The following is a 10,256-nucleotide window of genomic DNA, read 5'->3' on the forward strand; positions in this document are numbered from 1 at the left end:
AATATGGTGTTATAGAACGACGCAGAAGGTAAGTTGACATTGGCAGATATGTTCTCACTAATGAAGAAGTTTTAGAAATAGGTTTGGAAATACGATTATTGTAGAAAAATATAAAAAAAAGACAAAACAAAACGATAACAAAAAAAAAAATTTTAATAAATCTTACCATTAAAAAAAACGACTTTTTACACGGCTCTCCCCAATTAAATTAAAATTTAAAAGATCAAAAATGCTATTTATACCAAGAAATTAAGAGGAAATAGAGAATCATGAATAAATTGCTGCAAACTAATCATTGGATTCACAACTGTAAAAGAAAGAAGAGACTTTTTGTTATTGTTAGAAAAAAAAATTACTTCTCGATTTTAGAGATAAATCACTATTTGACTATTAGCCTCAATTTTGTTTATCAAAGAACATATTTATTTTTTGAAATCAGAAAATCTTTTCTTAATTTGGACCGCTTAAATAGAAACCACTCTTCTCCTTTCACACTTTCTTTCCGAGGATTATATTTATGTACCAATAATGGGTTCTATAGAGGTTATGATATTTTATTAATTCAATTATACACCAATCACACTATATTTTGAATTACCCATTCTTGGTACTTAATATTAAAAACATTGTTTTAAAAGATAATAGAAAATATGGATCCGGTTTGAACTTTTTTAATAATAGTTTTTGATTGTTAAAACATGACAAAAATACAACTACACCTATGTAATATTTACATAAATATATAGGTAATACCTATATATGGTATCGAGTAACTTCTGATTTTTTTGGAATAGCCACCGCCCATAATTAAATATATCATGTGAATTTTACATGAAATTGATCCAGTATTGTAAACTCTGAACGGTTCGATTGAAATTCATAGTTTATGTAAGTGCGAAGATATATAATATTATATTATAGTCTAATTTGCGATGAAATACTTATCGAACTAAGTCACATATTTTGTAAAGAAAAATGGATCGTGACACTTTCTAGACCGACCAACTAGTGAATACAATACACATAGTTAGTGTATCAACTCTTCACAATGAAAACAATTTAATGTCATTGTCGCATATAATACACAAAACATGTCACGTTCTCAACTATCGAATAGCTATGCTTTTGATGATGCCCAGAATAACCAAGTAGGCTTTAGCCGGCAACACTAATATGAAACAAGAGAAATTTGTTATGCATAATATTATAATAGGTATACTATTATACTTTTTATTCGTGTAGGTACACAAACACTTAGCGCAACTAGGTATTTTGGGCGAACAAACAAAACCGTCAATACAACTTCAGGTATGTTCAATTTACATTCCAATTGTTTTAAAGAAAAGTCAAGAATGTATAGTTAGGTAGGGACATGTAAAAGTCAGTGACATGCATATTCATATGCATTGTAACAGCCGACAGGTATATTGTATAGATTTACCTATACATAGTACCCAAAGTGATACAGAGTGAACACATAACTAGATAGTAGATACATAATACATATTACTAGGCTAATATCGTTTACTTTATTTAATACCACGCATACATGAAGGTTCATAATAAGTACATACTTAATTATAATACTTAAAAATGTCTATATTATTGATATTCACATAATAATTTTTTCTAATTTATAGTAAAAATAATATAACCATAAAGTTTAATTCTGTAGCGTCATTTCAATTTGTTACGTTTGTACTAGTTGTTGAGAAAGCTAATAATTATATTTCATATTGTCACTTAAATCATTTTATGTTACACTTTTTTTTTTTTAAATATTGTTACCTACTATAATATAATATAGCTGCCATAATATTCTTAAAAATCACTTTTGTCATAATACGTACATAAATAATTTATCTATACGCATAAAATAATTAGTACACAATTGAGTATGAACAGCTAACCAATTTTGTTTTAACTAATTTTGTGTGGCCAGGCACTTTCGTAACAGTTAATGATGATAAGCGAAATGTTAGGGGGTACTAAAGCCAAGAAATATTTAAACACACAAGTCCTAAAACTTTATATTAGAACAGTCACGACAAGCCTAAATTTTTTAATTTACTTTTTTAGATATGGCTAATTTATTATTATTAATTCAAGCTTACAGAGTTTTTAAAATAGAATGCACCCCCCCAAATTGTGCCAATGTTTATGATAAACGTACTCTTGCGTTTAATTAGTCATTAACCCTGAAAACGTAGATAACACTGAATTTAGGGTCTGCAACTTTTCTTTTAAAAAAAAATAAGTACAGAATTTATAAATCAAATATTATAATTATCTAATAAAAAAAAAGCTAAATATAATGTAATTAAATAGGTTTCATTTCTTAAAACTGTATATATAATATAAAATCTGTTAAAATTCATAATAATCACACTAGACTCGAAAGGCAACATGCATTGCCGATTGCCATAAGATATTTTTTAACAAAAACACTTTTATCATCTACAAACATTTGTTTTAGAATCATTATTAGAACGATAAACCAATTAAAGAGACTCTGTAAATAATGGTGCGTTGTGCTATTAAATAATAAAATCGTAGTTGATTACACATATAATGAATTAAAATATTTTCTCTTATTCTCAATAGTTATATTTGGTTAAACCACGACTTTAAAATAAATTTGTAGCTGACCATTTTGAATTTATTTACTTACTTTTTATTTATCTTCATAGTTATTAATAAATTCTAAATGTTGGAATATTCAAGAACGATATACTTACAATAATAGTATACAATTTAAAAAAATATATATATTCTTTTAACACATACGGCCTAATACGTAATAACATAATAACAGTAGTAATAAATAAATAATGAACGGTATTTTTCACACCCTCCGTCTATGTCTATTTCTCCTATATAATTTCTTACCAATATAACATTTAGAAAACTAATATTGCAGGTAGGTGAAGAGTAGAGTGACAATTGACATATTAATTATACAATTACATAACTAATTGTCAATATATCTATGGCTACATGCCTACATAGCATAAAACATGATTTTTTAAAAAATGCAAATATTAATTACAATTGTACTGTTTGTAATCTAGTATGTATTTCTTATTTTTTAAATTAAACAATCGTATGTATAATCATAAGTTACAGGAATGTGCCTTTCTCTGTTCAGGGATACGCAGGAAATTTAATTTTATGAACAGTAGTTTTTCAGAAACAAGGTCATCTATATATTTTCATAAAGTAAATATTTAAAAAAGATGTTTGAAGGCAAATATGTGTAGAGCGATTTTGCATCTTATAGCTGAATATATTTTTAAATACATTAAAATTATTGGAATTTTAATTACTTATAGCAATAACTATATTTAAGCAGAAACATATATAACATGTATATTATGCGTTTATTTATTTAATTTTAACATTTTTTAATGACTGTGAGACTACAATTCCTTTGTCTGCAACCTTCCACGGAGTTCCCTTGTAAGTAGCCTGATTATGGTCGTCTGTCTTCAAGTCTTGTGCAATTTCTTCAAAAACTTTTAGCACCTTGTCAGGAGACCTAGTGTATCCCTCTACGGTAATATAATCACCGGGTATAGCCCCACTAGGAGGTTCTAGTATTTCGACATTGTCAGGTGTACTGGCGCACATGACCATTGCTTCGGATAGTATTCCTCTAATTTTAGATGGTTTTAAGTTGCACAACAGTATGGCCAAACGGTCAGACATCTTTTCTAGTGGTACGTACTTTACCAATCCGCTAACCTGAAATTAGCCACCAACAATATAAATAATATTTCAAACACACAAAGTATAAAATCTATCCCTATTAAATATGTGATAAAATTACAAAAGTTGATTCTTTTTTTTTAAATACTTCTTAAGAATATAATTATTATTAGGTACACTTTTAAGTACTAATATCATATTTACAAAGCGACATACAAATGGACAAAAAATGACTTATATCACTTATATCTCACTATAAATGGAAAACATCCAAGTGAATATTATACGTACGACTGTTCTGGGTTTCTCTTCTCCGACGTCCACGACTTCCACATAAAGAGCGTCGGCATTAGGATGTTTAGAGGCACTGATAATTTTTCCCACCCGTAAATCCAATCGACCAAAATCAACAGGAGTATCAACTTTTTTACTGTCCGCAACTACGCAAAAATTATAACATTATTAGAATTATAACACCAACTATTTGAAAAAACAATTCAATATAATATGAAAATAAGTCATTCTGCAGTATTTTTTGTAATTAATTAGCATTATTAATTTTGTAACTAATTAATATTGAAAAAAATATCGTTAGTAAGTTAGCACGTTAACAGTGCTCGTGTTATTTTACAGGTATTTCAAGAGGGTTAACAAACATTTTTTTTAATTATCTAGTAAACGAGAGCAACAAATCGTTAAAAATAATTGTTCGAGAGTAATTAAAAAAAAATACCGGTCAGTATCTAACCAGTTAAAAAAAAACAAAATTAAAAACAGAAGGGAAGAAAATTAACAGCTATAATATTTTTATTTAAGGTCATCACTCAAATAAAACATACCTAATTAACAACATATGACAAAGTAGAGCAAGGTTGCGTATTAGGTTTTAAATCGCCGCTTAAGGGGACGTTGCACCTCAAAATAATAGCACCAAAATAGTATTTTTGTACTTCCAATAGTGTAAAGTCTACAATGCATGCAGGGATATGAATTATAAATTGTTTGAAAGATGAGAAACTATGCTTTGTTGTAATTAGATTTAAAAAATTAGATTTTAATTTTAAGATATATACATTTGAATAATTAAAAATATGCCATTTCTTTATGCCATACTCGTATTGTTCCATATCCAAACCAACTATCGAAAATTGGTTTCCAACAAAATATAGAAAAAGTACTCACCTACAACATTTGTAATTGGGTTTTTTACTCTAAAACCACCCAGTAAGCTGTGATTTTGTAATTAGAAAACTATGTTTAGATGGAAAAAAATATTTAAAATCGATGACAAAGATGCTGCGATAGTACGAAAAATAAATTAACTGCCTAAAAAGAATTCTTATTACTAATAATTACAAATTACAATTTCAGCTTTAAATTGAGATTTTGCAAAAAATTGCCTATACCTACCCTTAATACATAGCAGTACGACGTCTCCTTAAGACACAACACTACGTATTTAATTATTATCAATTTTACAAAAGACACACGTTTTCATATAGGTGCCTGAGCTTGTGTCAGCCCAAATGTAGATATATATACATTAATGTATATATATTAGGCTGGTCCTTAAATTTTATATGGCGTTGGAGGGCCGTCATTCGCTCCAAATATTGAAAACATATTTCTCCAATTTTTTCAGTTTTCTATTTCATTTCCTTGGTCTTCCTATTTGCATAATATCATACGTATAATGTATATACTAGGCGCGGGCCGCCGGGCCAGGCCAAGTGACAGTATAGATTTGATGTGCAAACAGGAAGACTTTAAGGGAATGAAATTAAAATCTCAGAAAATTGGAGCGATTTTTTTCAACATGTGGAGCCACTCCAACGCCATGTTAAATTTAAGGACACCCTAATATATACATTTGACTTGACTAACATTAGTGATTGTAAAGAACTTGTGCATTTTAAATGTAATTGTGGTTCTGATATTTTTCATCCGTTATAAATCGTCGTAACTCATTTACGAGCTAGTAGCTAGATAACCTATTACTATTTATAAATGTATGGAAGGTGGGAGCCGGAGACATAAAATTATTCTGAAACTACTTTCAGTGGCCCACCCATAAATATAGTTCTGGAGTCTGGACCAATCACTGAAAGCGGCCAAGCTCAAGAGACAAAAAAAAACAGAATGCGCAGAAGAAATTTCTATGGATAATGTATTTAAAAGTTGAGGTTTTTATGAGGCGCATGGCGCCAGAAATGATAACCCACAAAAAATGTAATAATTAATTTCTTACTTGAAACATTTTAGAATAATATACTATTTCAATACCAAAAATCGACAGACTTTATCGTAAATCTGAGCCAGCCAGCGGATCTCCGCGAAATTGTCAATTTAACAGTGAGAACTGAAATAGGTGGTGTTGCTACTAAAGCGTCGGAATAAATCTTATATAAATTTAATATATACATTTGATTTATGACGGCGTTAAAAAAACTGGTCGCCTACATAGTATACTTGTGTTGTATAATACGTAGACATTTTATAGTTTAAGAGGAGGTAAATCCAACTTGAAAAACTTGTAATAAAATATTTTTTTACGCACGTGAACTGTAAAACTAATATTACCTGATCTTTTCATAATAAATATTACATTTAACATACTGTAAGTACGTAAAAATATGTTTCTCAAGTACGAGGCCGTAGTATATAATACTAGGTAATTGAAAAAAATTATATTTACTGAATAAACGTAACAGGTATCATGTTTATTCCATGATACACATAGTAATCAGTATAGGCAATTTTTCTTAAATATATATTTTAAAATTTAAACCAAAATTTTTATACATGGCTAACAGCATACCAAAAACAATTGTAAAGCTATTTTTGTGTTAAACCCGGTTTTAAGAGATGCATATTTCTGGAATATGGCCGGACAATTAATAATTATCTAACTACCTATTGACTATTAGCAATTTTTTTTTATTTATAAAAAACACTATTAGTTATTGAACATTACTATTATGATTTGAGAGTTAAAATTGCGCAGTTCCTATAAAAAACGTTGACTTCTGAAATATGTTTTTAAAATTAGTATGGCGCACACACCACTCGCCATGACTCTATTTTTAACAAATATTATTTTTTTTTATACAACCTAATATTTTATATATAATTATTATAGCAGCGTTTTTAGAGAAGTAGTCTATACAACCGTTATTTACAAAACTGTTATTTCACCCATAAAGTTAAACCTAAAATAAAAATCATCTAGCAAAAGAATATAATCTATGTTTGATAACTTTTATAATGTTTCTTTTTGGGGGGATAGGTAAGGCTTGAAGAAATTTGGGAGAAAGAGCTAAATAAACCTATTTGCACCACTGTAAGTTGACCTTCGTAAAAAAAACCAATCTAAGTTTTTGTAACTTTTGGCTTATGAGGTTAAAATTTTTTACAAGAATCTGTAATCCCTGTGAGTTTTATTTTATAAAAAAACATAAAAGGTGATTTAATTTGCCTTTTAGTGTTATTTCTAATTTTTGCTAAAAATGAACATATTTTTGTCCTTCTATAGTCTAAAATAAAATTTAAATATAAATATACGTTTTATAAATAAATATAATTGTGTACTTACCAGCAGTATTAATTTTTTTTTGTTTCTTTGTAACATCATTACCTTTCTTTGCATCATTGATTCTAGTTGTACTTTTTTTATCGATCAATTTTTCTTTACTTATATTATCATCAGATATTTTAACATCTCCTTCAATAATCTAGTAACATATTAATTTTAAAAATTTACTTTTTTTAATTCTTTTTTTGGATCAAAAAATTGACAGCAGTTTTATTGAAGCCTTGTCAATGATACTAAATTAACGTACTTATTTTTACATTTTATTTTATGACCTTTAATATACTAAATTAGAATTTTCTGAAAGTTTAAAAAAAATATAACTCACTTCATTTTTAACTCCATTTATGGAGCTCACTTTTTTAAGTTTTTCCAATTCAGCCTGAATCTGTGATTTCAATAACTCCTGTTCTAATTTGAGGCGTTCACACTCAATATTATATCTATTTGCAAGTTCCTGTTTGTGCCATTTCACCTGTTATAAATTCTAAGTTAGCTCAAATTTTATGTTATAATAACATCCAACAAACATTTAATATTATATTGAAATAGTTAGGAGTTTATGAGTATTCAAAAAACAGAGTGAAAATTTATTTTTATTTTTGTATTACATTATACTAAAAGGACACTTTAAAGGACTGGTAATTTATTATAGAAAATTGTCAGCCATATAAGTACCTAGATAGTTATATTAAAAATAAAATTGTGTTTAACAAACTCCAACACTCCACTAAAAGAAAAATATGACGAGTGTAAAATATTAATTAAATACAATTAATATAAAAAAGGTTTGTTATTATAAGTATGTTTATTATTTCAATTTTCAAACAACGTATAGAAAACAATAAAATATTTTTTACAAAAATATAATTGATCTAAACAAAATGGTTCTGCGGTCTACTATAATCTCGTTTATCGTTCACGTAAATAATAAAAAACTTGTAATATACTAATAATAATATAAAAATGTAAGGTACAAAAATGATGACATATTATATGTTTAATAGTTTCAGTATACTCAAATGAACAATTTTTTTTCTTTTATTTATATAAATATAAGTAGGTACACAAATCGATTATATATAAATTTATTAACTAGTTATAATAATTTTAAATTATTGTGTATATAAATATGAAATATATATTATTTCATAAAAACATGTATTTATTGTAATTATTATTTACATACATATAATAATATTAGAGATTCATACATATATATTTATATAATACATAACGTCAAAGTAATGAGCAACGTTGCTGCAGCCACGTACTGATGTTATTAGAATTAGACGTTGTTCCTGTTAGTTTTCTTGTATCACTTCGACTACCTTGTTGTGCTGGTGTTTTCCCTGCATTAGATGCTTCCAATTTACGTTCTGTTTTACCTTTAATATCTCTAGCTAAGGTAGTGAAAGCCTCTTCTACACCTTGGCCAGTACGGGCACTGACTTCCAAAAAGCGAACACCATATTCACAGGCGAGTTGTTCTCCACGTTCTTTACTGACCTGCCTACTATTATCCATCTCACATTTGTTGCCTAGAAGCATTTTTTCCACATCAGCTGATGCATTTTCTTCAATGTTACGCATCCAAGTTCGTACATTGTTAAAGCTCCGTTCACTAGTGACATCATACACAAGCATTATACCCATTGCTCCACGGTAATAAGCTGTTGTTATAGTACGAAATCGTTCTTGGCCCGCAGTATCCCATATCTGTAACTTGATACGACGACCATCCAACTCTACAGTTCGTATCTTGAAATCGATACCAATAGTAGAGATAAAGGTCGTAGCGTTATACGCATCCTCTGCATATCGGAATAAAACACACGTCTTGCCAACTCCCGAGTCTCCAATGAGTAGCAGCTTGAAGAGGTAATCGTAGGTCTTCGCCATAGTTGACGGACAGATCTAAGTATGCGTTGTGGGAATATCCAACAGAACCGTACTAATTGTAAAGCTGCTATGATACGGTATTATGACTGTTGATAGTAGTTTTCCTGTTTATCAAAATGTTTCCTGATAATTTTATCATGAATATCATAAAAACAATAAAGCTGTACGTTTTTGCACTCAGTGTAAGGCCAGTGTAGGCTAGTGAATGTAAAATAATGAGTACACGAACAAAAAGGAAAACTTTAAATTCTGTTATCAGAACGTTCTTATCAAAAATTATAGCTACACATGAATTCTTACACTTTCGTACACCGACGAAAAAAAAAACGAGTATTCATATTGGATTTAAAATTACCACATACGCGATAAGAATTTACCTCGTGATACTGACGAATCAAATCCAATATGAATAATATCTTCCCTACAGCTGCCGTATAAAAATATAGTTTGCTAATCATAACCTTACCTTTTCAACTAAACGAGAATGAATGGCAATTTTCACGGCGTTAAGTTTCGTCACAGCTTCCATTATATTATTATAATGTAAAAAAATATATAATATACTTGAATTGAACTTAAAACTCAACAGAAAACTGAGAATCGTTAATCGTTATTATCGAGTATCGATTGTTGAGAAATTGTTGTTAAGTAACAACGCACACCTATAAACGTGTACGGGTTAATCATGCCACGAAATAAGATACAGCCGAGCCGATGGCCGATACAGATGACTGGATTGGACCTATAGAATGGCTGGCGAGTAGAGGGTAACGGGGACTAGGGAGTGACAACAACACAAGACAACTGACAAGTATCTACATTCTATAGTCTACACGAGATTGAACCGCCATCTAGCAATCAAAACCACAATATTGTTGAGTCTGCAATAATTGTGGTTTATGATGCCAAAAAGAAACAATTATCAACTTTTGAATTTTTATTCTGATCATTAGTTAGCTAAAACCTGCAATTGTTTGTAACGTAAAATATTCAATTAATGCTTAAAACAACTAATTGGGTCTTGTTGCTAAATTCTAAAAAAGGTACTAAAATATTT

The 10,256-nt window shown here is 28.9% G+C and overlaps 1 protein-coding gene across 2 annotated transcripts; it reads right to left on the reverse strand.

Moving 5' to 3' along the window:
* Window positions 1-2,748: 2,748 nt before the first annotated feature.
* On the reverse strand, window positions 2,749-10,141 carry LOC126835374 (ras-related protein Rab-8A-like). Of its 2 annotated transcripts, XM_050567909.1 has the most exons (5): window positions 9,666-10,141; window positions 7,626-7,772; window positions 7,301-7,439; window positions 4,000-4,148; window positions 2,749-3,744 (listed from the first exon to the last, which is right to left on the reverse strand). In XM_050567909.1, exons 1-5 carry the CDS (start codon window positions 9,726-9,728, stop codon window positions 3,385-3,387), a joined length of 858 nt encoding a protein of 285 aa, XP_050423866.1. In that variant the 5' UTR covers window positions 9,729-10,141; the 3' UTR covers window positions 2,749-3,384. The 2 variants fall into 2 exon arrangements, with proteins under 2 accessions (XP_050423866.1, XP_050423867.1); XM_050567910.1 differs by lacking the exons at window positions 2,749-3,744; window positions 4,000-4,148; window positions 7,301-7,439; window positions 7,626-7,772 and adding an exon at window positions 8,181-9,303 and having other exon boundaries at window positions 9,666-10,094.
* Window positions 10,142-10,256: the final 115 nt, after the last annotated feature.

The sequence above is a fragment of the Adelges cooleyi genome, unplaced genomic scaffold (assembly GCF_023614345.1).
Source record: "Adelges cooleyi isolate 19-005CV unplaced genomic scaffold, UGA_ACOO_1.1 ACOO_flye_CR_arks_rails_tigmint_CR_PRNA_23, whole genome shotgun sequence".
NCBI classification, from domain to species: Eukaryota; Metazoa; Arthropoda; class Insecta; order Hemiptera; family Adelgidae; genus Adelges; species Adelges cooleyi.

What these genes read in the sequence shown, in the direction of transcription:
- LOC126835374 (XM_050567909.1), bottom strand. Translation starts at nt 9,728, where the DNA reads ATGGAAGCTGTGACGAAACTTAACGCCGTGAAAATTGCCATTCATTCT. An exon ending in ATTCTCGTTTAGTTGAAAAG is followed by an intron (nt 7,773 to 9,665) that starts GTAAGGTTATGA and finishes AATTTATAACAG; the next exon opens with GTGAAATGGCACAAACAGGA. An exon ending in AAGAGAAACCCAGAACAGTC is followed by an intron (nt 3,745 to 3,999) that starts GTACGTATAATA and finishes GGCTAATTTCAG; the next exon opens with GTTAGCGGATTGGTAAAGTA.